Source organism: Colossoma macropomum, unplaced genomic scaffold (assembly GCF_904425465.1).
Source record: "Colossoma macropomum unplaced genomic scaffold, Colossoma_macropomum, whole genome shotgun sequence".
NCBI lineage: Eukaryota > Metazoa > Chordata > Actinopteri > Characiformes > Serrasalmidae > Colossoma > Colossoma macropomum.
The window spans coordinates 405,990-433,433 of NW_023496043.1; the positions used below are offsets into that span (position 1 = coordinate 405,990).

The window sequence follows — 27,444 nt, forward strand, 5'->3', positions numbered from 1 at the left end:
AATAAATCACAGTACGGTTATTTTTGGTATTTTGCTGGGCTCAGCAGCTGTGGCTGTCGACCTAAAGGCTCCACCATCTCTGTAAACTACAAGAATTTGTGTGTTCACGTGATCAGTTGCTTCACAACTCTTTAGAAAGACTTTATTCATTTTAATTGTTTAGCTGTTATTATTTTATATTGTTTATATATAAAATTTAGTGATTGTTCTACTTTATTTAGGCTGTTTATTAATAGCTTTGTCATTTTCCCCCACACACAACACTAAAAATTAGTCCTGCGCCACAAGATATTGTGCTAGGTCCAGTGGGAATCCCGCAGGAACACAAGCGTCTAGGCCTAGCTCTAACAATCACAGTTCGCCAAAGTAAAATACCATGTTTGGCGGTTTTTGTATTGAGTTGTAGCACTGGGGGACAAAGAAATGCTTGAGTGTACAATTTGTTTTGGCTAAACTGCAAATGCTTTCAGAGACCAACAGAAGTGGCAACCCAGAAATTTGAAAGGGGCCTATATGGTTTCTTTACGTGGTGAAGGAAATGTTGGGTTTGCTATCCTGTCCAGTCATCTAGCTTTAAAAGCTGCATGCTAACTTTAGCTGTAATTAATCATTCGGTAAAGTTAGATACAGTCTAACTTGATGTCTTTCTCCTTCTGAGTTTGAGCTGAAGCAAGCAGCAGGGTTCCCAATTAGTGTTCTTGTTGTCAGAGAGCTAGCCATCTAGAGATGATTAATCACCACCGCTAGTGCGTAGCGTTTAGCCTGTACTTGAACTACATGTGCCACATCTATTCATGGCAGCATTAGCGAGAAGTCTTTGCTGGCTAGCGTGCAGGTGATATCAGGGGCAGTCCCCTGGTGGCTCATTAGTGTAAAAATATGGGCCCCAGTCTCCTTTGTTAGTCACCTTTTAGTGCTAAATTACAGCTGCTTAGCTTAAAATTCAGTTGTCAGAGGAATAGAATTAGAGCTCAACCGCTAACCGTGGTGTGGTTAGGGCCTCCATTTATCCAGTCTTGTTTGCAGCCTAAACGCTGACACAGGCAGTATTGGCTCTAAACATTAAGTGTTCCACTCTCCCTCCTCCTGCCTGCCTCAGATTCAAGATGGATGAAGCAGGATTGTAAGAGTGAGAGCACATCATGAGGGGAAAAACTCCAGATTGATAACAGCTAGCCAGAAACAAGATCTGTTAAAGCAGGGATTTTGATGCTAGTCGAACAGGTTTGAGGTGTTGATAGATGTGTTTGTTGGTTATTATATGGATATTCAGAGCTTTAGCGTGACTGTAACACAGCATATTTGTGCTGTTAGGAGCTTTTTCTAGGCTACAGTACCCAAAGCTATAGACAAGCTAACTCTGAGGTAATACAGAGTTTATTATTACTTTCTTAAAAAAAATTATTCACAACTTAGAGATGACATATTAGTATTGATAGGTGTTGGTATCGGACTGATATTAGTAGAAAATGCTAAAAAACGATCCAATCCAATCCTGTAACAAATCTACCCTGAAATAGCACACACACTGTATGATGGCATGTGTTTCTTTTCTGTGGGGCAGTAGAGTGTTTGAGCTGTATGAGCACGATAGCCTGTTAGGGATGTACCTGCATAAATTTCATGCTGGTTTATGCTGGTTTGGTCTGGCGCTGGTTTAGTTGGTCAGCCAGCATAGTCATGCTAAGTGACCAGCGTACCAGCATCCAAACCCAATTTATACTGATTTTGCTAGTTACCAGCTATGCTGGTCTATGCTGTTTTTTCTAGCTGGGTTATCAGCATCAAAAATGTTTAGATCTGACCAATATTTAAAAATAAATAAATAAATAAATAATAACATATATATTGTAGTCCAGTGGAGCAGAATGTTCAAGAAATGCTGGACTACTGTGCTACAATACCTGCATTTTATCCATTTTACTGCATTTGTAACACTATAGAAAGAAGTATTTGTAACACTTTACTTTCATGGTCCATTGTAGATGCTTTGTAGATGCTCAGTCTGTCTTTCAGTAACATTCAACTAAATATCTGTTATATTCAACTGAATGTGAAGTTGAGTGTGATTGATTCTATTAAACCTAACCCTAAACCCAAACCAAACCTTAACTTCCACACAAACCCTACACCCACTGCCCAACCCTAACCATAATTCTGTTAATGATCAAATAAATGTCAGCAGTAAGTTTGTTAATAATTATAGAATTTGTAGATCATCTTTAGGGCACCATCAAAAGGAAGTGTGGCTGAAATATTATAAATTTCTCTGTAATGGTAATACGGATAGATTTAGTCCCAATGTTTACATTTTATAAATGTTTATGTATTAGTATATGTAGATACAGTATGTTCATAAAAAATATTGGATATTGTAATTGGCCCCAAAATAGATACTTAAATGCCTCAATTAAAAATAGCTCATTTTAAACTTCAGTAGTTTTAATGAAAAAATGCCCAATCTGTATCAGCCAGTACAAGATTTTGCTGTAAGGAATGGTGCATTCTGGGAAATACACGTGCAGCTTCATGTCAAAGAGATTAAAATGTCAATTTTTTTATAGTAATTTTTCATTAGCTAATAATTTGCTGAGCACATTGGGAAAGTGACCAGTACTTTGCGAAGTCTTCAGCAGCTTGGCTCTGATTGTAAGTGATGGTAGTGGAGCTTCCCAGCATCTCTTGCTGTTTTGTTGGTTATATTGGTTGTATTGAAGCAGATGTTGGGTCACTGTCCGCTTTGTGATAAGCACATGTAATAGTGATGGGCATTTCAGCTTTCTTCAGTCAGTCAGATAAACTGGCTCAGCTTACAAATAAGAGCTCTTTCAGGCCCCAAACACAATCTTCACTCGGTAGCATTTTTCCCAAAGTTAGCCAAGTTAATGATAACATCAATTTCAAATAAAACCTCAATCCAACTTCTAACTGACTAGTTAACAAGATATGTTTATTATTTAAAAAGTAAGTCAAATGAAGATTTCAGAGGATGAATTTCAGAAGGCCGGAATCACAAGACAGGCAGACGGACATAATGTAGGCAAATCCATCAACCAGTCATCAACAAACAAAGACAGGTTATAATAATAAAGCAGAACAACTAACAAGAAACACTGAGAAACGTGGCTAAGAGATACACGAAAACCGCCTAAAACAAAACCACAGACAAACCAGAACAAGAGACAGCTTGGCATAAGAAGGGGGCGGAGACGGAATGTGCTGAGGAGATCCAGGAAGGGGGGGGGGCCTACGATTTTCAGCTACAGGATCATTATACTCAACTATATCAGTGAGAAAAGGAATCTGCTTTTTACTCAGCTACATTTTAGCCACTCATATTCAGTTACTTATTCCTTTTTTTTTTGTTGACAACATCTGTACTGCTTTGCGATTGGTCACATCTCTGACTTTGAAGCTTCAGCATTTTATTTTAGACCAAAAGAATCCCAAAAAAGAGAAGAACAGAACTGTATAAACTCCAGCTCTTGGGCTGATAGATGCTGCATTCACTAAGAAGTTCTACTGCAGTTTCTTAAGTGACTCAGCACTTAAGTAGTTTTTTGACCTGATACTTTTGTACTTCTACTCAAGCATTTTTTTTGGGGGGGAGGTACTTTTACTTATTCTTGTGTAATTATTTTACCAACATATCAATGCTTTTAGTTGAGTACTGATTTAGGCTACTCTACCCTCTGCTGAAATGTAAAAGTATGTAATATTAGCCTGAAACGTGTTAATATTAAGGTATCTACAGTAGACTAGTGTATTATGTGCTTACAGGATTACTCTGTAATTGCAGTACAGTGAAGCGTTGCTGTATACAAACAGTACCTTCCTTTAAAACAGTACTGTTGACTACTGTAAATTTAATTGAGAATCGCAGTGTCAGTACTTTAAATAAACATCACTGTACTGGAGAAACTGCTGGATCATTATTGTAATGTTACAGGTCCGTTTTCTGCAGTGTAGTCATGTCTCTTACAGACAGTATAAACATTAGTGCTGTTAGCATCCTGTAGCCGGAATAGTTGCAGAGCTGAAAATGTGCAGACGGGCTGATCTTTGTCGTATAATGTGTGTGTGTGTGTGTGTGTGTGTGCGTGTGTGTGTGTGTGTGTGTGTGTGTGGAGTATGATTCAGTAGTCATGTGTCAGCAGATCTGTCAGGGTGGCAGTGTTTTTTTTTCAAAGCTATTTCCTCCCAGACCCTCGACTAGATCTGCTCTTCCTCACAGCTGACTGTACTCGCCTCTGCCTCTCAAATGTGGTGCTTTCTCTCTCTCTCTCTCTCTCTCTCTCTCTCTCTCTCTCTCTCTCTCTCTCTCTCTCTCTCTCTCTGGCTGTCTTTCAGTCTTTTTCATTCTCTCCATCTTTTCATTTGCACTATTCTTCTTCTTCCTTTCTATCTGTCTCTCTTACTAGTTCACTCTCTGTCTCATTTTCATTTTACTTCCTTTTCCTAGTCTCTCTCCCTTGTTCTCTCCCTCTCTCTTCCTTCTTCTTTCTCTCTCCCTCTCTCCCTTCTTCCCTCTCTCTTTCGCTCTCTCTCCCTTCTTCTGCCTGCTTTCTCTCTCTTTCCCTCTCTCCCTTCTCCTCTCTCTCTCTCTCTCTCTCTTTCTCTTTCTTTCTCGCTCTCTCTCTGGCTGTCTTTCAGTCTTTCTCATTCTTTCCATCTTTTCATTTGCACTATTCTTCTTCTTCCTTTCTATCTATCTCTGCTCCCTATCTCCCCTCTCTCCCTCCCTCCCTCTCTCTTATTCTCTCTCTCTCTCCCTTCTTCTCTCTCTCTCCCCCCCCCTCCTCCCTCCCTCTCTCTCTCTCTCTCTCTCTCTCTCTCTCTCTTCTCTAACTCTCTCTCTCTCTCTCTCTCTATCTCTGGCTGTCTTTTTCATTCTCACCATCTTTTCATTTGTATTATTCTTTTTTCTTTCTATCTATCTGCTAGTTCTCTCTCTCATTCCCATTTCCTTCCTTTTCCTAGCCTCCCTCCCTCTCTCTCTCTCTCTCTCTCTCTCTCTCTCCCTGCTTTGGTTACCATGGAGAGCAGTATTCAGCTAAGCAGGAGGAGGCTGGCGCACTAACACATGCACACTGTCTCTAAACCTCCGTCTGTTTGTGTTTCATACATGCAAAAGTTTCAGTCAAATTAATTGTTCAGTTGATTTTCTACATTAAAATAAATTAAAACCTCCTCTACAGAGAAACACACTTCTGCACATTTAAATCCACATTTACTGTATATTTGCTGAATTTAACGTAAGTGTGTGTGGGGGGTGTAAACAGATGGCCAGACAAACATTACATACACAAAAGGACACACATGTTCAAGTGATAGACATAGGCTCATACATATACATTACACTGATTATAGTGGGTTCCTCTGTGGTTGCAAAGTGAGAACATCCAAAAAAAGAAATGTAAAAACACCAATTTTAGGGAAACACTAGACTCTGAGACTTTCTATTTATACCTGTGTAATTATTTTATCCATGTATCAATGCTTTTAGTTGAGTACAGATTTAGACTACTCTACCCACGTCTGCTGAAATGTAAAAATATGTAATATTTGCCTCTTGAAGTAATAGGCTAGTAATAGGCTATATACATATACATTACACGGATTATGGTGTGTTCCTCGATGGTTGCTCTTGTTTGGTGTAAGCAGTGGCCCTCTCCAAAGTAAGAACATCCAAAAAGAAATGTAAAAACACTCATTTTAAGGAAACACTAGACTCTGGGCAAAACTTTTAAACTGCCTTTTTGAGCAATCCAATAAAACTTTTGTTGCAGGTTTAAATGAAGAACTTTTTAAGGGTCAACTACAACTGAAGTTAGCTACTGTTGAGCTAAGCTTTCCCATTATTTGTACTTTCACTTGTACCTACAGCTCATGCCTCTTGTCTTATGTTAGGATTTTATGTAAGGAGGGCAGTGTAACAATAAGCTATTCCCTCCTACACTCGTCTTCTGCTAGAGTAGGTTCAACAGTCCCTCTATCGAGGAACGAGCAGAGGCTACAGTTTACGCCTGTTGAGTTTAATCTCTCTCCCTCCCTTTTTTCTCTCTCTCTGTCACGATATTCAGGTTTTGGTGTCCTACATTTTAATATATATATATTTTTTTTCTTATCTTCGGTTCTACTAGTCTAGTACCCAGCAGAGAGCAGCGAGCCGTAGAAAGATGAGATGCAGAATGATTCTGGCTTTTTGAGCGACGGGCCTTTGAGAAAATGCAAAAAAGAAGAATGGTCTCCCATGCGGCTCAAATTCGATCTTATTCAAGGATTAAAGTCTGGATTATTTTACTGCGCACAGTTATTGGAGAGTAATCTGTCTGTTCAGCATCAAGTCTTTTATTCTCTTATACAAAATCTTGTGCCCTGTTTTACAGTTTAAGTTGTCTTAACTTAAAACTCATTCCAGGTCCCACTCCTACAGGTGAACAGTTTTATGCTAATGTCTGTCTTTGAGGAAAAAAAACTCGATCCAACTCCAGTTTTGTCCACAATTTCATGCTTGGTCTCAACACCTCCATGCCTCAGTGTATCCATACGGGCAGAGCCAGGGGGCTGCATTGTCATGCCTGGCAGTTTGAATAATGGCAAGGGGCTAGCGGTAGCACTAGGCGGTGGGATTAGCGCAGATCGCTAATCCTTCCTGGGAGGGTTTCTCTGGGTGCCTGACAGCTGTGGGCCTCTGGACATCAGATTTACCTCAGATTACGCTGGAACAAGGCCAACTGGATCCAATCAGGGCATGATGCTCTCTCTATCTCTCTCTCTCGGCAACTCCCATCCTGTCCTAGAACAAGCTCCATCACTTTCTCTCATCTAGGGGGACGATCTGTTGGATATTTACTTGTTTTTTGAAGTTTTTCGGGCTTCTACAATGCCACACAATGCCCCTCTGACCCTGTAAGAGGGTACCGTTCTCCACCAGGATGCCTACATGTGAGTACAGTTCTCAGAGATCCGACAGTCACCTAGCCTGATTGTTAGCGCCGTCACACTGCTGGCGTTTTTCAGATGGACCATATGCTTATACGGGCCTTAACGAATCCTGTCACGTTCCTTGTCAGAAGCAGATGTGCTCTGCCTAGAACTTGTTTTCTCGTCAAGTTTTGCTCGGTGATCCTCAAATAGAACTCTTTTTATTTTTTCTCAGAGAAACGCGGCCTGGTTTTTACAGCACATATTGGTGCCGGCTTTCGTAATCTGTCTGCGTTTGATCAGCATTAGGCGCTATGGACGATTGTGATGACACTGTCTGCTCAGGCAATGATTGTTGTTACTGATGTATGTACTAAATACCTATAACGTAGGTAGGTTAACGTCTATACACTGCAAAAAATGGTAAAATTATCTTAAATATAGTCAATAAATCTAACAATGCTCCTTTAGAGAATGTTGTAAGTGTAAGTTAAGACTAATGTCCTTATTTCTAGACATTATTTACTTATTTTAGCAAATTTTATTAAGTAAAATGATCTCACTGTACTGGCAGATAAGTTTGCTTGTTGTAAGTTTACTTCATAAAATTACCTAAAATAAGTAAATATTGTCTAGAAATAAGGTAAATAATCTATAATAAGTGCAAGACCATCTCAAAATGGGAAATATTAGATATATCAACTAGATTTAAGATCATTTCACTTCACAAGATACCATTTTTTGTAGCACTTTAGTGTTCAAAAGTTTGAAATAACTATTCAAAAATATGGAATCACTTTTTTAAATAATACAAAATCTAATTCATTGAAGATACATGTACAAATCGATTCTATTATGATCCGTCTTCATAGATTTTAACTAATATGTAGGAAGCTGTAAAAAATGAAGAAATTTTAGATCCAGTCGCCTGAGTGATGAACAGAGCTGTATGATTCCTTACTGACTGTAAAAGCTGTAGATCTAGTAAAATTAGCATCCAGAATGCCTTGTATTTGAACATTGGTGATCAAACTACAAGGTGAAATTACTGTAAATAAATAACCACAGTAAAATATGTGTCATTTATTAACTTCTTGCTGGTTGAGCTGATAGGGGAATTGGTGTTATCTGCTGATACCAATACATAAGCATTTATAAAATGTAGACGTTGGAACAAGATCTCCCTGGATTTGCATTACGGGAAAAAATAGCCTTTATAAAAAAATAAAAAAATACAGTACCATTTTAAAAAATGCAGATACAGCTGTGTGACACCCCAGGTCAAATGATATTTTGTTTACTGGAATTAAGTCAAAACATCCTCTATAGGAACAAACTTCTGTACATTTTAATACACAATTACTGCTTATTTGCTGATGTAATATATTGGGTGCCAAAATAAAACCTTAAATGTGGCCTGTGCAAAAGTTTGGCCCATTTTACGTTTTGTATTATATATTTTTTTCAAATGTTAAAATGCTAAACGCAGAAAAAAAGTAGAAATTGTGCACTAAATTTGCTGAAAAGTGTAATATTCAAGTTAGTTCACTGTAGAGGATTCACTTAGAAAATCAATGAAACATGTAACTTGATGGGGGTTGTTCAAACTTTTGCATATGACTGTATTTAACACAGTAGCCCAGTATCTCCAGAACTTTCTGAATAGAATAAATACACCATCAAATACCAGTTTGAAATATTAGTCCAATCTCTACATCTGTATAAGGCCGCAGATTTCCTCTTTTTAAGAAAATATCTGCCGATACCGATATGATTCCAATGTCATCGTGCATCCCTAGTGCCTAAAAAATTTGAAATATTAAATAAAACGTCTTAAAGTACCTACATTTTTCTAGCTTACAGTTCAATCACTGCATTATTATTGAATAAAATAACAGCAAATGTTCACGCAACAGGTGATTCCAAACTTTTGAATGGTAGTCTATATGATTTTAGCATCTACATGAATCTTTCCTTGAGATAAGACATTGACAAGGAGCAAGAAGACAAGCCTGTTACTAAACTGCTCGATCCTGTTCTGTGCTGGGACACAGACCAACAGCCTTTGTGTCCTGCAATAGGAGTGGATTTACTGACAATCTTGGGTGCTTGTACAAGTCTAAAGTGGGATCAATAGATTGGACCTCTGTGCTTTAGGAGTTCAGAAGTGGGATTGATAGATTGGGCTTCCGTGCTTTTAAAGCCACAAACGTGTTGAGGAGGCAGGAGCTGTTTGTTTGATTTAGCATCGGCGCTAATAGTGTCTGATCAAGCTTGGCTGGACTCCACAATGAATCCGCACCAGGAAGAGAGAGACTGCGAAAGAGAGAGAGCGGAAGAAGAGAAATATCGTCCAGGCCAAGGTATTTTTAGGAAGCCTCAGTCATCCATCTCATAAATGAACCATCAGAGAGCTCTATCAGAGCTTAAAGCCAGACAAGGAGAGAGGAAGGAGGAGAAGAGAGGAAATGAATAACAGGTTGATGAATGTTATTGCTGGAACCTGCATATGACTTAAGGTCTCTGTTGTGTATGAGTGAGAGAGTGTGTCTGTGTATCTGTGAGAGAGTGTGTAAGACCATGTGAATGATTGTAGTCGTTGTATTTTGCATGCAACTTTGAAGTCTGACACTTGTCTGGTTGTGTTTTCCGCTATGTTTCGGCTATTTAGATGCCCTTAACTAATGAAAACCAACTTCATCGTATCTTACGTTCTAAAAATAATCAGCTACAGCCAGTATTATTTAAACACCAGTAACAGTGACCTCCACTCTTTAAAAACAGCGGTGCCAAAAGCCGTTCTTTGGAACGATGCCTTAGAAGAACCACTTGTGGCTTCCTAAAGAACCTTTCCGAGGATTATTTTTTAAAGACTGTGGGAGAATCACTTTGGCTTCCAAAAATTGTTCAATGGATTGTTCTTTAAAGGCCTTAGAAGAACCACTTTTGGTTCCCTTAAGCTCCCAAAAGAACCTTTAAATAGATGCTTTTTTTTAAAGACTATAGATTGAGAACCTTTCAGTTGATGGTTCTTTAAAGACCACTGAAGATTCACTTTTGGCTCTAATAAAACTTTCAGTGGATGGTTCCTCATAGACCATAGACAAACCATTTTGGTTCCTCAAAGACCTTTTAAATGGATGGTTCTTGGAAGATCCTGGGCCACTTTTGGGTTCCTCAAGAACCTCATCAGTCAACATCAGTGGATGACTCCTTAAAGACCATGAAAAAAATTTTTTTTGCTCCCTAAAGATCCTTTCAGTTGATGGTTCTTTAAAGGCCCTAGAAGATCCATTTTTGGGTCCTTAGAGAACCTGTTAGTGGGTGGTGCCTTAAAGCCTGTAGAAGAACCAATTTTGGCTCCCTAAAGCTCCCAAAAGAACCTTTCAGTAGATTATTCTTAAAGACTATAGAATGAGAACCTTTTAGTTGATGGTTCTTTAAAGACAGCTGAAGAATTACTTTTGGGCACATAAAAACTTTTAGAGGAAGGTTCCTCATAGACTACAGACAAACCATTTTGGTTCCTTAAAGACCTTTTAAAGGGTTGGTTCTTAGAAGACCATGTAAGGGCTACTTTTGGGCTCCTCAAGAATTTTTCAGTGGATGGTTCTTTAAAGCCCTTAGACGAATCACTTTTGGGTTAGTGGGTGGTTCTTTAAAGTCCTTAGAAAACCAATTTTTGGTTCCCTAAGGAACCCTTTATTGGATGATTACTTAAAGACCAGACATAAATTAATTTGATTCCCTAAAGAACCAGAAAATAACAAAAAATAACTTCTCATAGATAGTTCTGCTTTTGTAAGTGGAGATATGAGTGTGAAGAACCTTTTAAAGAACTTCCACATAATGAAGAAAAGAATATTCCACATAATTGGTTATACCAGTATAGGAACTATTTAGGAACCTTTATTTTTTGAGTATATTCCAAGGACATTCCGCCTATATGAATGTCTCTTCAGCGCCTCCTTACTCTGTGTCTCTTTGGCAGGTGATGTGGGTATGCAACCTGTGCAGGAAGCAGCAGGAGATCCTCACTAAGTCTGGGGAATGGTTCTCGTCGGGGCCCAGGGGCAGGCCGCTGAGCCTGGGCGCTCCTGTGACCGTCCCTGAGGCCGACGGGGACAGGAAGCTGCGTTCCAGGTCCCAGGCCCCCGCCGGCACTAACCTCGCTGCTGCTGACACCCAGGCACCAGCCGCTGGACCTGCTGACCGGGCCAAGGGATCGGACACTATGCCAGCCTCACGAGCCCGGAGTGAACCTCCAAGAGAGAAGTAAGCCCGCTAGTGCCCAATTTATGTGTGTTTGCCGTATGTAATTGAACATGCTACCAGTTGTCTTACAGGACAATAACCTGCACAACTGACACCAGACAAATTCGTCATCTTTTTGTTTGAAATATTTCCATGTACAATCGTAGTGATTTTATTTCCAGTCAAAACAGCCATAAAGTACAAGTTATTCTTTTTTTAGCATCAGACAAAAGCAGGAAATTCATATTTTTATGAGAAAATGACACAAAACCACCAACACAGTCAAGTATAATAACAAATCTATCAGTATTTAATTCGTCCACTCTTTACTTTAGTGCACTCTACTGCCACTTTAACTCTTCCATCCTTCTAATCTTAAAACCAACCAGCTGTTATGTTCTCCTTCAAAGAGACACTAATATTCACACAAGAAACAACCTAAGCTCACTTTACCTGCCTTACAAATGTATTTCCTATGCATCTAAAACAGCTAAAAAAATATTTCTGAGGATTAGATATAAGATTTAAGGAAGTGGAAAGTCTGAGGAAAATAAGAGACAGCTCTGTAAAATAATGGGCACTAATGAAGGCAAAGATTGGACTCATTAAATGCTGAAAAAGTACTGCGGTTCTTGCTATTCCGCTTAACGTGAGATGGAATATCAGCTTCTTGTATCACAACATTCTCTGCAGTCCTAGTTCACATGCTCAGTCAAAAACTTCATTACAAATGAAAATATAATCCATCATTTATTTTATTTTTCATTCCAGACTACACATGCCTCAAATTCCAGATTAAGGAAAAGAATAGTAAAATGAGTTTGGATTTAGTCAAATAACCACACCGTTCCCTAAAACTAATATGTACGTTATGCAGTTGTGAGAGTAAGGAACTAAACTGTGAGTCCATGATTCATATTGTGCTACTGATCATAAAACTGTGACAGATACATCTGAGAACATCTGGTTTCCACTGTTGAGCATCAGCGCACCTTAGTGCTGTTGTGTCTTATGGATGTACACTTTCTCGATCGACGTGCGACAAAATCCGCTTTTCACGCAGACCCATTTTTCACATGCTGAATGTGGTCTACTGCTTTTGTTTGTAATCCCTTTAAAAAAATGAAAGGGAAAAAAATAATGTTGCCCTCGCTTTGACTAAATTGAAGCTGGGTCAGAAGATTTATCATCGGAAAGGCTTTGATTTGTTATTTTGTCCATATGAAAGCAGATCAGCAGTGTTTTTACTAATGCACGTGCTGTATTTTGAAGTTTCAGCTCCAGTTTTGCCAGACTGTCAGGAGGGCATTGAATGTTACATTGTACAGGTCATTAAATTACTTATTTCCTGTATTTTAATGTAAAAGTCATTAAAAACATGGCTTACACTGATTGCGTGAAATTGGTTATTCTATTCTATTCTAGTTCATCGATGATCTGACCCTCCATTTTCCAGTTGTCTGGTTGACTGTCAGATGGTCTTTGTAAACTCACAATGTCAAAAAAATTATCATATCACTAAATTATGGTTTTCCTGTTTTAATGGACCCAGCAACTTGGTCACATCTGGAGAGATGTATCAAGACAGATCATATTTCCTACAAACTGCTCATAGCACGCGTATGCTTTTAATAAAACAGGACTGGCGCTGTTTATCACTCGCGAATGCGCCCACTGCTGCTGTGATTGTTGTTTCCTCAAAAGAGCTCAGTAACACAGAGTTAAACCACTGGCTTGTCATATTGATTTATTAATTACTCATGTATTAGAAGCTGTTTGTATAGTTTTGGGAAATGTATTAGAGAATTTTCAAGGATTAAGAGTCTTGTTAACACATTCGTTATTTGTAAGGTCTACTTCATCTTGCTGGATCCATCACTACTAAGTGTTCTGGGACCTTATCATTTACACATTAAACCCGGGTCACTGGCAACTGCTAAATGTATCACTTCAACAATATGCATACGCTCTTATGCTCCGTAATATACCAGGTTGGTCTACTGTGTTCTGACTGGAAATATGTTATAACACTGGTAACATAGAACATGCTCAGGTTTACAGCTTAAGTTAAGACTTAAGACTTTGTCAGGCAGTGGAGTGCAAATTTATGACCTAGCTTTACGAGGACCCTCTGAATGCTCAAGTAGTCCTCATTTCTGTCTCTGATCCAATAGGAAGAGGCCTGTATCCCTACATGAGCAGAATGGCAAGGTGATCGGCCGAGGGGAGAGGAGGGTGGGGCCAGGCAGGCTGCCAGGACAGGCTTCAGAGGATCGTGCTCCAGGGGAAAGGCGGGAAGGCAGGCGCCTAGAGAAAGGCCATTCACACGAATACGACCATCCAGAGGGTGAACCCGCCCACCCTGACCAGCGCCGGAGACAGGAAGAAGAGGAGCGAGAGCGTCAGCGGCGGGAGGAAGAGTACCAGACGCGTTACCGTAGTGACCCCAACTTGGCCCGGTACCCTGTCAAGCCTCAAAAAGAGGAGCAGGAGATGCGAATGCATGCCAAAGTGTCCAAAATGCGTCAAGAGCGTCACCATAGTGACCTGGCCATCAATGAGGTGGGGCTGGCTCAGGACGGGGGCGAGGCCCCAGGCAGCCGGCTAGGCAGGAGGGTGCCATCCAATGAGGATCGCAAGGCACTATTAGAAAACCACCGGGCGTACTCTGTGGACAGGACCGTGGGGGGTGGTGGTGGTGGTGGGGGACACGTGCCCCTTCAAAAACAGGGTCACAGTGGTCCACGTATGGGCCCCGGAGGCCCCCCAGATCTCAGGGATGGACCGGACTGGGGCCCCAAGGACCACCTGGAGCCCGGGTCAGCGGCTTTACTGCACAAAACCAAGCGTGAGAAGGCTGCGGAAAGCTTCCGGAAAGATTCCTCTCTCAGCTCTGACCAGTCGGAATGTCTCCGGCCCCCTCCACCCAGGGCTTACCGGCCCAAACGTGGCCTCAACAAGAGGCAGATGTCCATTAGCAGCTCAGAGGAGGAAGGAGGGTCCACCCCGGAGTACACCAGCTGCGAGGACGTGGAGATTGAGAGTGTCAGTGAGAAAGGTAGAGACCCCTCTGCTTTTTTTTCTACAGTGGAAATTAAGGTCAAAAAGGCTCTAAGGTTGGTTTATGAGTGTTGTGCTTTTTTAAAATTACACTGAAGGGAATCTTACACAGTATTGCAAACAATAACCAGGCAGAAATCTATGGAAGCCCATTACAACAAGGTAGAGAAGAAAAAGAATCACTATATAATTATTTCTCCTTCTGTTTCTGACAGATGTATGTCAAAATATTGACTTACAAGGTCAGACTAATTACTTATTTTCTCACTATGTGGAAGTAATGACTTACTATGTTTAAACAATGAGTTAATATGTCAAAATAATGACTTGATGTCTTGTAATAATGTAATAATATTATTTGTAAATAATGACTTACTTTAATTATTGTCAAATATGTCATTATTTCAATATATTAAGTCAGTGTTCTGAGAGAATTAGTAATTATTTTGAGATACTAAGTCAATATTTGGACATACTCCTGCCAGAAACACCTCTACTTGGCAGGAGCTTCCATAGAAACCACATTTCCAGAAAGGAAACTTATTATTTAATTATATATTTTGAATTGTTCTTTTCAAAACATACATTTTAGTGAACATTTTTGTTATCTGTCTGTTATTTATCTTTTTTGTTATCTTTTATGGATATCTGTCAATACTGCTGAACATCAATATTGCTATTTGACATCAATGCTGGTATACCAGTACAGATGATGCATCATTCAACACTAGTTGTACTGTTCTTGACAAATAGTTCGTAGGCCTAACGCTTGACAAATGCTTGGAGTTCGGGAACATCTTTCAGAGTCATCGTATTTTCACTGTTTCATTGCTTCGTGTTAAGCCCATGCCTCTTTTCCCAAGAGCATCCTTTCGCATTCAATTTCACAAAGGAAAAATAACACAGAATGTTACGAGCCCCTGCAACAAATGGTATTTATTTGGAAAGTTCCCTCCTTTTTTAGGACAACAGATTTGGGAATTAGGTCAGTGGCTCGCTCATGTAATGCAGTCCAGTGACTGACAGACTCTCTTCAATCCCAGGATGTGCTATGTTCATTTTCCCAGGATGTTTGTGGCCATGATGGCTGCAGATTCCCCCTTGAGTAAGCCATGCCAGGCTGGATGCCATTATGCTTTGGGGCCATTCCATCCATCTTAACTTACAGTTTTCTCTTGGTGCTCAGTGTCCCCATCCTGATGTGTTTTTGCTAAGCCAGATTAAAGATTGACCGCTAATGGCTTGCAAGTCAAGTACAATTAGCCATCTTAGCTGCCCAAATAGAAGAGGAAATAAAATAAAAACTGCATTTATTTAAAACTGTATAATTTTGGTCAAAATGGTGTAGATTTCCACAAATGTTTTGGAGAGCAGAGTTGGAAAGCTGAGGTAGCTTTAGGGATAGCTTCAGTTGAACCTGGAATGGGATGTGTTATAAAATGCTAATGTTTTTCTCAGTAAATTTGGATTTTGAAGGACCTCCCAGATTTTGGAATCTGATGTACTAAAGCCTCACTCCCTCAAAGAAAATGCTTAGGATGCCTGAATTCTGTACAGTTCTGTGCAATTCTTTTAGCAGTTAGCAGTATGAATCATTCTTGTTCTTGCTAACAAGCAAGAACCGTTAGCAGGGCTAAGAGTGAATACGAGGCAGCTCATAGCATCCGGACTGGCTGTCGTTAATCTATGTCCTTATTTAGCCCCTTTTCATTAAGCTATCCTTCCGCTAGCATTGTCTGTGTACCCTACTGCAGCCTTATGGGTGGATTATGTGGACACTGCTAAAGGTCTTGCTAACAGTCTCGCTAATGTCACCTGCTAAACGTTGTTAGGGATCTGTTGTGCATCATTCTTTCATGGTGTCACTTCAGGTCAAAGCTGCCCTCACAAGATCTGACGCTAAATGATTTAAATCCAAAGGTCACTCTGATCCTAGAACTGTGCTGATATCTAACAGTGTCCTAGAGCAGTCGGTCCAAACTTAGCATGGCTAAAAAGTCTTCTACTCAGTATATGTGAAGAACAAAAGGCTGCACACTATTAGACACTACTAAAGTCATTTCACAGAATGTTGATTTGTAGTGTGCCAGTTTAGTGGGTTTGAACCCAGCTTCAGGGGAAATCCTGCTCTATACAGCACATATCAATGTATTTTTTATGACTTTTATATTTTATAACTCACTGCACTAATGGAGCCAAAGCAAATATGGCTGCCTTTACATAGCATATGTAATGACGCTCACTGTCTATGCTTTTTCCTGTCTGCTCTACCATTTCCTGTTTGTTCTTTCTCTGTAGGTGACTGGGATTGCCATCCTCTAGATCCAACTGTGTGGCATGTAAGTTTTTATTCACATATTTTATTTAGAAAATGGTAAAGAGAAGGGAATTTGTTAACAGGCTCATATATTTTCATTTGTTTATGGATGGCAATACATTGTATAAGTATTGTCACTGTGATATAGACCAAGGCATAGTGTCAGGTAAGTGTCATGGTTATAGGCTTATTGTAGTACTGTAGCATCAGCGTAGAGAAAGACACAGGGAAGGCCACGATTCCGTCAGGAGAAGTGCTCTGTATTAAACACAGAGCAGATAGGCAAATACACCACTAGTCGTACACTTCGCCCTGTTAACTGTTACACTGTTAACTGACAGTGTAATTAAGGAATGTGTATCCAGCGTCATCACCATAAAATGATATACTTCTAAAAATGAAGGTGCCAAAATGATTCTGTGGGGCAAGAACCAATTTTCATTCCCCACTTTAGTGGATCATACTTTGTAGAATCATTTTTGTGAATGATGGGTGCTAGCGTAAAGAACATTTTTAAAGTTAAAAGAACCACCTTATAGTGTAATTAAAGTATTTCTCTAGTACATCCATGCCAAGAACCATTTACCACCCTTTTTTTAACAGTGTAGAGAAGTATCTTTGAACTGCTGTAAGCCTAAGTATGCAGCCACATTCAAGAAAAATACTCAAGATTGCAGGGAAATTGCAAGAATCACAATAAAGAGAATGCAGCCATCACTGGCATTAATTTAACATGAGGAGTTCAGAGTCTTAGATCCTGGTCTGGAGCTGTGATTGATCATGATGCTCACAGCACATAGTAAAAAACACTGTGATTTGTTAGAAGGATCATTTGCATATTGCAACCTTGATGATATCAGTGTTTCAAAGGCCGATATCACAATAATAAGTAAACATATATTGTGCATGTAATACACACACACACACACACACACACACACGTTTATAGGACTGAAAGGACCACTGGGTTTTAGCCTCTACAGTTGGCACAGATGTGTTGGTTCTAGCGAGTAAGGCAGAAGTAAACTAAGGAGTATGGAGACCACTTTTTCATGCAAGTAATTAAGCAATAGAACACAAGAGGGAGTGTGTCATCTTGATAACACACAACTTCGAGTGTTCTATTGCTTTTATACAACAGTTAAATAAATTAAGTAAGAAATAAATGTCGGAGTAACAAACTCCACTCACTCGCTGCACATTATGCTGTAAGCATCGCCTTTTGAAGTACGGACTGAGCCATAAAACTGCAGCTATATCAAGTTTAGCTCAGTTTTGTCATGTTTTGCTAGATCAATATTATGTTGTTTTGTTAAAGCATCTTACAACCCATTTTGTTTGGCGAATTGTATTGGGTTCATTTCTGGCTGATTCCAGGTTGTTTAGCTTTTCTTCTGTCACAGCTGCCGACTGAAAAGCTGCTCAGTGGTTATGACAGTTTGGGAATTTAGTGTAGCCTCATCTTCAGAGTCTGACCAAATCGGCTGTCGGTCAAATGTGATCTTAAAAGTATCCATTTTCTGTTTGTGGCAAAGTAAGAAATAAAAAAGTTCAAATGGCTTGAGCGTCTCCTACAGCTGTCAAAGGTCTTAACGTCTTAGCAGGGTGATACAGTGTTTGTGAAAAAAACGTGATGTTATGGTGAAATAACAGCACAGTTAGAACATTTCTCAACCAATCAGCTTGTGTGGTCGGAACTGTTGTATAATAAGAAATATAATGCATAACCTACTATCCCAACATTGCAAATATCAGATCAGTATCAGCTGATATTCAAGGTTTCAGCACTTATATTGGAAAAGAAAAAAACTGACTCATAAGTTGAGGTGGACTGTATGCACTTTTTTAATGTCTTCAAACTGTCTCCTAATATTATTGTGGTATATGATATTATGAGAGGGTGGAGTGTCTGTGTGTAAAAGCATTGTAAGTGTTGTAAAAACATTTATGACACTTTTATGCCTCCTCGATTTCAAAACTAATAAATAATCAAAACTTCAGTTCTCTAAAATGGTCACCAAATAAGTGAACACAGTGCATCCATCAGTAAATGTCAAGCCATCTATCTAACAATTCATAAATGTTTTACAGTGCTCCTAACTGCAAGAGAGGAGCTGGTCAGCATTAGTATAACAGCTCTGCTTACCAAAGAACATGTTCACTTCTGGCAAACTAAAGTGCAGACAGAAGTTTAGATGCTTATAATTCAGATCTGAAGAAGTGAAGTCATGCCACTGGCTTGAAAGGACAGAAAAGCCAAATTAAACCTGTGGTTTAATTAGTAGCCGATCAGGTCCCAAATACACCAGAACAGATTGTATTGCAAGCAGTGCCACACACCACAGTACAGGTTTGCTTCTGAATAACTGCTGCTCTGCTGAATCAAGTTTAGATGCTAAAAACTAATGTCGAGAAAAAGTCGAGTGACTGCTGTTGGAGTAACAGAAGGCCGCAACCAAACCTGTTCTGTGGTGTTTGGGACTGTAGGTTTTTTGGCTAAGCTAACGAAAGCGGAATTATCAGGCCAAATGTGCCACAAAGCACAGGCTTGGTTCCAGCTAACTAACGCTAAAATGACACCCATTTAGATGGTATCTGAGAGTGTAACGTTGAGTGACTGGTGTTCGAGTGGAAGCTCTGTTCTGTTCTGTGGTGTGTGTGTGTGTAGCTCTTAGCTGTCACTGAGCTGATAGCATGCTTAGTTTTTCATCTTTCTATCAGCACCATTTATAAGGTCCCTTTAAATCTGGACAGGTCATAATTTTGAAATACTGTCATCATTTTTAAATACCTACTCTTAACATTCTTAATATTTTGCAAATGTTAATTCTGTCATCTTTAATACTGATAGCTTGGTAACATTTCTAATAGTCCAGTGAGGGAACAGTTCATGCCCAGAAGAAATTACGAATGAAATGCAAACTGATCTTGTGTTTTTCAAAACTGGGTATAACACCTCTCATACGGTAAGTCCTTGGTAATGCACAGTGTGTGTGTGTGTGTGTGTTTTATTGGACAGTGTATATGCATCAGTGCGAGAGTGTGCTCATCATTAATGGGATTGAAAAGCATCGTTCCATTTCTCCTCAGCATCCTGTTACCTGGCAGCCGTCCAAAGAGGGAGATCATTTGATCGGCCGCATTACTCTGAGCAAGCGCTCGGCCATGCCCCGAGAAGCTGGCTCGCTGCTAGGGCTAAAGGTGAGCCTGTCAGCGCCTCTCTTCTGCTGCCAACTGCTGTACATTACACAACTTACACATCTCTCTCTGCATCGCCCACCAAACACAACGCCACGCTACATTACACATGGCTAGGCTCTGGAATGAGGCTTATCTCAGCTCTTCCCTGCTTCACGACTGCCTGTGTACCACTGCCAGTTGCTATACATTACATCTCTGTCTGCATCTCACAACTAACACTTCCCTCAGCTAGACAAAGCACTGCAGTTAGGGCAAACAAGTATTCAGAGATTGTTCTGTAAAAATGTATTCCAATGAAAATTTTGCCTTACATCATTATAAAATATGTTGTCAAAGGTTTGGAAGATTTCATGCAGCAAGTAGAGATCATGGTGAAGGAGCTTGAAGTTGTCAGGGACAACATTATTTAAAAACGCTAGAGTGGAAATGGACCTTAATAACACTCTCGTGGCTGAATTCTATCAAATCCTCACAGCAGTACTTTAACATGGGTTTTATATAAAACCTTCTCGGATGAGAAAGAGGCTGCTGCTGCAGCAACGAAGGGTCAAATTCCCTATTGAGACCCTTGATTTCAGAAGAAATGTTGGATCAGCAGGTGTCTACAAACATTTGGACTTTTATTAAGAAATATGATGTCCTCCTACTAATTACTGTAAAACTTTATGTTACTTAAAATCTTGTCCATACATTTTATCTGTGTAAGTACATCCATCTAAGGTAATGAATATGATATGACTGAGGCCCAATCCCATTTCTTATTTTTACCCTTACCTTGTTTTCGAGTGTCACCTTGCCCCTCGGAACTGAGTTACAAGGGGTAGTGGTTGAGATCTTCCCCTAAGAAACGGGCAACCCTCAAATAAAAAATAACATTACTTCATTATCAGGCTACTAGCGGTGCTCTGTAGGCGACCCTGCCAGTCTGCAGTGACAGCAGACGAGGGTAAAGTTCAGCAACTTTGCTGCTGGTCTTTAGTTAAATTTAGGGAATCATATGCCTTCAAAGGGGGGGGGGTGATAATAAATAATTATCACTCACCCCTAATTTCTTGGTGATGTGAAGCTGAAGTCAGCTATCCACCAGCTTCTTGTTCAAATTTTCCCGTTTCACCTTAAGTAATGCAGCGGTCACATTCTTTCGCTTCAGGCGTCAATACTCTGGACTATTTAAGGTGGAACCGGAAATTTAGCCAGCTAGCTACCAAGACATCAGCACACTTTTAGCAATTTAGGCATGTTTTGAAGAAAAGGACTATAATACATTGAAACGACATTAAACTAAGATAAGACAGCGGGTATCGTAATTTTTTGATGGAGAAAATTCTCACGTGTGTGTTTCTTTGGTTGCTTGTGCAGCCGTCTTGCCAGTTGTTCTTTTTTCTCATAACACTCTGTTTGGAGTGTGCCTCTGAAAAACCTTCGTTTGGAAGGCCGTGCAGCCCTAACACTTCAGCCTACCCCTCCACCTCAACAAAACTCGGGACACCCCACCCCTAGGCGTGAACGTGCAAAATGGAGGTCTAAGGGCTATGTAGTAGAGGTAAGGGGTGAAATGGGTTTGGGCCTAAATATTAAGTCTTCAAACCGTACCAGAGAATAAGAGTTTGAAGTCTTTGTCTCCTGTCAGAAAAGGCTCCTGTGGGATATTTGATTATGTTTAAACTTATGTTCTCATTCTTTGAATGCTCAAAATTTAGCTTCAAGGTCTTACATTGTGCGAATAAATGATGTTTGATGTATTCAGGTGGTTGGCGGGAAGATGACAGAGACTGGACGACTTGGAGCTTTCATCACCAAAGTAAAGAAAGGAAGTCTCGCAGACATTGTAGGCCATTTACGGGCAGGTGAGGACTATTAAATGTTCAGTAGTTTCACGCTGTATGGCTAACTTGTCCTGAATTCTAGAACATCTCCATGGAGGATGGGCCTTCTCTCAATTCATATCAATTATAATGTAAATAAAGCTTGAATATGTGATCTCAGTTGGCCTGAAAGAATGATGAACTTCACTCATGTGCTCAATTTAAATTTGTTTCTTGTCTGCTAGAGCGTTTAACTTATTAAAATGTACTCCTGGCTGTACAGACCAAGAAGGCTGGTGTACTAAATGAAGGCCATTTTGATTTCAGGTGATGAGGTGCTGCAGTGGAATGGGAAGGCGTTGCCTGGAGCAACCAAGAAGGAAGTGTACAACATCATTTTAGAGTCACAGTCTGCACCTCAAGTAGAAATAGTTGTTTCAAGACCAATTGGGTAAGCATAATGAACCACAACTGTATTGTAAGTGGTTCTTTATCAACCACAAGGATGCTTTAAGATTTAATCTGCTAGCTCTCAAGTTACTAGATCAAGCTAGGACAGAGTTCTTGCCTTTAGGTTGGAGGGCTTCTAGGTAGTTTGTGGAATTATGCCTGCTAGTTTTCTGAAGAGAGAACTGTAAATAGGCCTGGAGAAGGCAGCAGTCCACATACAGAAACTAAATAAGCATTATTTTAATATTTGAATATACAGCAGACGCAGGTTTTGATTTATTGAAATGTACTGACCAGTTTCTTCAGATTCAGTTGCTTCATTTTGTTGCATTTACCGTAATTCAAATTGATGTGCATTTGTGATTTGTTTTCCCACCGCATGTAAAAGATGTATCCATCGTATTCTTTCCAAAAACTTCTTGAGAAAGGTGTATAGAGCTTATCAGTAAGTAAAGCACAACAGTGACAGTGATATTGTCCCCAGTGCCCAGTGCCTGACCCTAAAATACCCTCAAACCTTAAATGATGGCATTGTTGTTAGCATTGCTAGTATATTAGCAATGTATGCATACGAAGCTAATGTAACCCTATGGATCCCTGCTCTTTCCCTGACTGGGTTATGGTGCTAACATTAATCAGTCCAGTATGTTAAGCCGCAGTAATTTATGTGTTTTTATGTAACATCTCTTAAAACATTGTCTTAATATATTGTATCTCTTAAATTATTGTATTTTCCTTTTTGAAGAGACACACCAAGAATTCCACAGACATCACATCCTCCTCTTGAATCTAGTAAGTTTGCCAAACTAATTTCCTTATTTATTTTTACCTAAGTGCAGTATATTTACAACAGGCCTGCCATCTCAGGATTGTGTTCTCACAAAAAAATACTATACCTTAATACTATATATTTATATATAATATACATTTTATATATATAATATATATTTTTATTTATTTCTTAATTTTCATCTCATATTAGTATCTGACCAATATTTTAACCTATTTTATTGTATGTTCTTTGCTGGTCTAGCTGGTTCAAGCTCTATAGATGAGTCTCAAAAAATGGATCATCCTTCCATCTCTGTGATGTCCCCCACAAGTCCTGGAATGTTGAGAGACCTCCCTCAGGTTCTACCAGGCCAACTTTCAGTAAGTAGGAACAGAAATATAATTGCAATGAAATTCAGTAATAAGATAACGCCACAGCTACAAGAAGGTGTAAAGGTATGAAGAAATAATTTGGCAAAAATTTGAATTCACAGCTGTCCCCTTATCCTAAATGTAACTGGTCAGCTAAGTGCCTCAAGTTTGCTTCTTTATTTTTGCATTTGAGCTACAAGGCTACTGTAGCTAACAAGTAATGGAAGCTTGGCATCATGCAAAATGTGTACCTAAATCATCGCAGATGGTTATCTACAAATATAGACAAAACTCTGGACAAAATTCAGGCTTGATGATGGTTACTAGATCTTATTGTCATTTATAATATAACTCATAAATATAAAGTGCATTGAATTGCGATAGTAACACCACAGCTACAACTTTCACCCTTGCATGTTTTTCGGTTTATGTAAATTTGTTGTACTTAGCAAATACCTCTTTTGTTGAGTTTAAGCTAATAGAGTTATGCATGTTTTTCTCTTACAACCAGGTGAAACTGTGGTATGACAAAGTGGGCCATCAACTTATTGTCAACGTATTACATGCCAGAGACCTGCCTCCTCGACCAGACGGCCGACCACGGAAACCCTTACGTCAAAATGTATTTCCTGCCTGATAGGAGGTGAGCAATTCTTATTTAACAGAATGTTACAGGCTTAACATAACAGTCAGTACGTATCTGAATGTCAGTTTTCATTTATTGTTTAGTTAAGTTTATTGTTTAATTCATATTCTGCTTTTCTCAAACTCAAGGACTCTTTACAGTTCCAAATAACAGCAAACAAAACATATACACACACATTCCCAGCTGGCAGGCTTGCGGTCAATGTCCGCCATCACAGTGCCTGGCTTGTGGTCTAGTCCGACTCCGTTGTCACGGTTCAAAGTCCCCGGTTCACAGCCTAGACAAACTCCACTGTCACAGTGAAAAGTCCCCAGCTCGCAGCCTAGTCAAACTTCATTGTCACAGTGGAAATTCCCTGGCTCGTAGCCTAATCAAGCTCCACTGTCATTATGTATAGGCCCCGGCTCACAGCCTAGTCAAACTCTATTGTCACAGTGCAAAGTCCTCGGTTCTCTGCCTAGTCAAACTCCATTGTCTGAGTACAAAGTCCCTGGCTTGGGGCCTAGTCTGACTCCATTGTCACAGCGCAAAATCCCTGGCTCTCTGCCTAGTCAGACTCCACTGTCACAGTGCAAAATCCCCAGCTTGGGGTCCAGTCTAACACCATTGTCACAGTGTGGAGTTCCCGGCTCTCAGCCTAGTCAGACTCCATGGTCACAGTACAAAGTCCCCGGCTTGGGGCACAGTCAAATTCCATTGTCACGGTTCAAAGTCCTCAGCTTGGGGCCTAGTCAAACTCCACTGTCACAGTGCAGAGTCCCTGGTTCTTGGCCTAGTCAGTCTCCACGGTCACAGTATAAAATCCCCGGCTCTTGGCCTAGTCAAGCACAACTGTCACAGTGCGGAGTCTAGGGCTCTCAGCCTAGTCAAACTCCACTGTCACAATGCACAGTCCTCAGCTAGCAGCATAGTCAAGTGAGTAATAGTTTTCACTCACTCCTAAATTTTTCCACTGTTCACTGTCACAATGCAGAGTACTCAGTTTTTGGCCTAGTCAGACTCCACTGTCACTGTGCAGAGTCCTCAGTTGTTGGTCTAGTCAGACTCCACTGTCACTGTGCAGTGTCCTCAGTTTTTGGCCTAGTCAGACTCCGCTGTCACTGTGCAGTGTCCTCAGTTTTTGGCCTAGTCAGACTCCACTGTCACAGTGCAGAGTCCTCAGTTGTTGGCCTAGTCAGACTCCACTGTCACTGTGCAGTGTCCTCAGTTTTTGGCCTAGTCAGACTCCACTGTCACAGTGCAGAGGCCCTGGTTTTTGTCCTAGTCAAACTCCACTGTCACAGTGCAGTGTCCCTGGTTTTGGCCTAGTCAGACTCCACTGTCACAGTGCAGAGTCCCTGGTTTCGGCCTAGTCAGACTCCACTGTCACAGTGCAGAGTCCCCGGTTTTTGGCCTAGTCAGATTCCACTGTCATGGTGCAAAGTCCTTGGCTTGCAGTCTAGTCAGACTCCACTGTCGCGGTGCAAATTTCCCAGCTAGTGGCCTAGCAAAAGTCCATTATCACAGTGCAAGATCCTCACTTACAGCCTAGCCAAACTCTGCTACTGCAGTGAGAAGTGTCCCGGCTCTTGACAACCTCTCATTCGATAATGGAAAAACATGTCTTGGCTGATCAAATCCATTTGAGGTGAGGGAGAAAACTGTGTCATTTTGGTTTTGATTAATCATCACCTAAAAGGTTGAATATAGCTTCTTATTACTTGACACCACCAGCAATGTCCCAGCAATATACATGTGCAGTCAGTCTCTGGACACACACATATATATATATATATACTGTAATGTCAATCTCTCTTAGTGACAAGAGCAAGAGGAGGACGAAGACAGTGAAGAAGAGCTCGGAGCCCAAATGGAATCAGACGTTTCTGTACTCACATGTTCACCGCAGGGACTTCAGGGAGCGCATGCTGGAAATCACAGTGTGGGATCAACCCAGAGCACAAGAGGAGGAGAGTGAATTCCTCGGGGAGGTTTGTGTGTAGTGGAGAGCCGTGAAATATGCACCCATGTTAAAGCAATGAATTGAATTTACTTGATTCCAATGTGTACATAATTTCCTCATGAATAAAATTACTACATCTGCATAGTTATGTAAATGTAAAATCAACATTACACTGATGAAGATATGATGATGGTAGTAGATAATTCATTTACAACCTTTGAAGATACCCCCTTCACCCAGTTTTGTTCTCTTTGAGCGCTCTTTTAATGCACTCACAATCAGTAGATTCATCCTTGTTGGGAAGGTGTCTGAATCATAACTGAAGTTTCACACTTCGTGTGCGATTACACAGAGATGATTTCAAACCTCCAAAACTAACACAGTGCTGCTTTCATTGATGTACTTACATAATTGAATAATACATTTCATTATTAGTTGTATAATTAATTACATTTACATTCCGTTTACATTGTTTATTGACAGATTGAGTCTGCACTTCTACATTTGTTTCAGTGTCAAAAATGACAATAACATAGTAAAAAAGTAAATAATTTTTTTCTTTTTGGAAAACATGACTGTAAGTATAACAATAGCTTTTCATTAAATTCAACATTAAACATTCAGAATCTGCACTTTCAACAGAATTTCTGTGCTTGACTCCAAGTTATGCATGAGAAATAATTCATATAAAATTACTACGTCTTTGTTATCAGTGACTTTTAAGGGTCAAGAAGCTGAAATGTGTTTATGTTTGTCTTTTAGTGATATTAGTCTATAAGTGTTTAGAATTAGTATAGGTACACTACTGCGGTAGTGTGGTAGGATTGTAGTGTTGTGTACTACAGTAATTAACTGTTTCACGTGTTTTTCAGATCCTGATAGAGCTGGAGACGGCTCTGTTGGATGACCAGCCTCACTGGTATAAGCTGCAGAGCCATGACGTGTCCTCCCTCCCTCTCCCCCAGCCCTCTCCCTACCTCCCCCGCAGGCACGTCCATGGAGACAGCCCTAGCAAGAAGCTACAGAGTAAGTGTTTGTGTGAATTGAACAAAAAATGTGGAAAAATGTGTTTTAGACTTGGAACACATTCATGTAGTAATAAGGTTCAAGGTGGACGGTATAGCTTAGTGGGTAGCACCCTTCCTGTGGTGACCGGGGTTTGATTCTCCACCCAGGCAAGCACATCATGCCATACCAATAAGAGTTCATGGGCAAGACTCTTAACTCTACATTCACCTCTGTAATGTGAATAAATTGTAAGCCACTATGGTTGAGCATCTGCCAAATTCTGTAAATGTAAAAAATATCCAAATTCGAGAAAAATAAGAATTTACCAAACTATATTCATCTTATGCACATCTTATGGAATTAAAAGAATTGACCAGTCAAAGTCATTACGAGTTATGATCAGTTTCCTTCAGGTATTAAAAGCCCACCATTGCCTTATTACTCTGTGATTGTGTATAACCATGTGACTGTTTTTAGGTGTAAGACTGCAGTGATATGATTTTAGATGAACAAATTAAAATACCGTTAGTCATCTGTATAAGTAAAATATGAATAAGCGTGTATACAGTGGTATGCAAAAGTTTGCACACCCCGCACCTCATGTTAAATGACATATTTTGTTGATTTTCTAAGTGAAAAAGTTGGCTCTTTACAGAGTTTGTCCTCTACAGAGAATGACGTGAATAGTTTG

At 40.0% G+C, this 27,444-nt stretch overlaps 1 protein-coding gene across 1 annotated transcript in view; it reads left to right on the plus strand.

Annotated features, from left to right (window-relative positions):
• Positions 1–27,444, plus strand: part of rims1b (regulating synaptic membrane exocytosis 1b) — a 101,635-nt gene that overhangs the window by 33,951 nt on the left and 40,240 nt on the right. Inside the window, 12 exon segments of the mRNA XM_036564859.1 lie at positions 10,919–11,202; positions 13,356–14,239; positions 16,540–16,580; positions 19,649–19,759; positions 21,507–21,606; positions 21,892–22,015; positions 22,760–22,806; positions 23,048–23,166; positions 23,669–23,761; positions 23,763–23,800; positions 25,602–25,773; positions 26,618–26,771. Coding sequence (XP_036420752.1) covers positions 10,919–11,202; positions 13,356–14,239; positions 16,540–16,580; positions 19,649–19,759; positions 21,507–21,606; positions 21,892–22,015; positions 22,760–22,806; positions 23,048–23,166; positions 23,669–23,761; positions 23,763–23,800; positions 25,602–25,773; positions 26,618–26,771 — 2,167 coding nt within the window.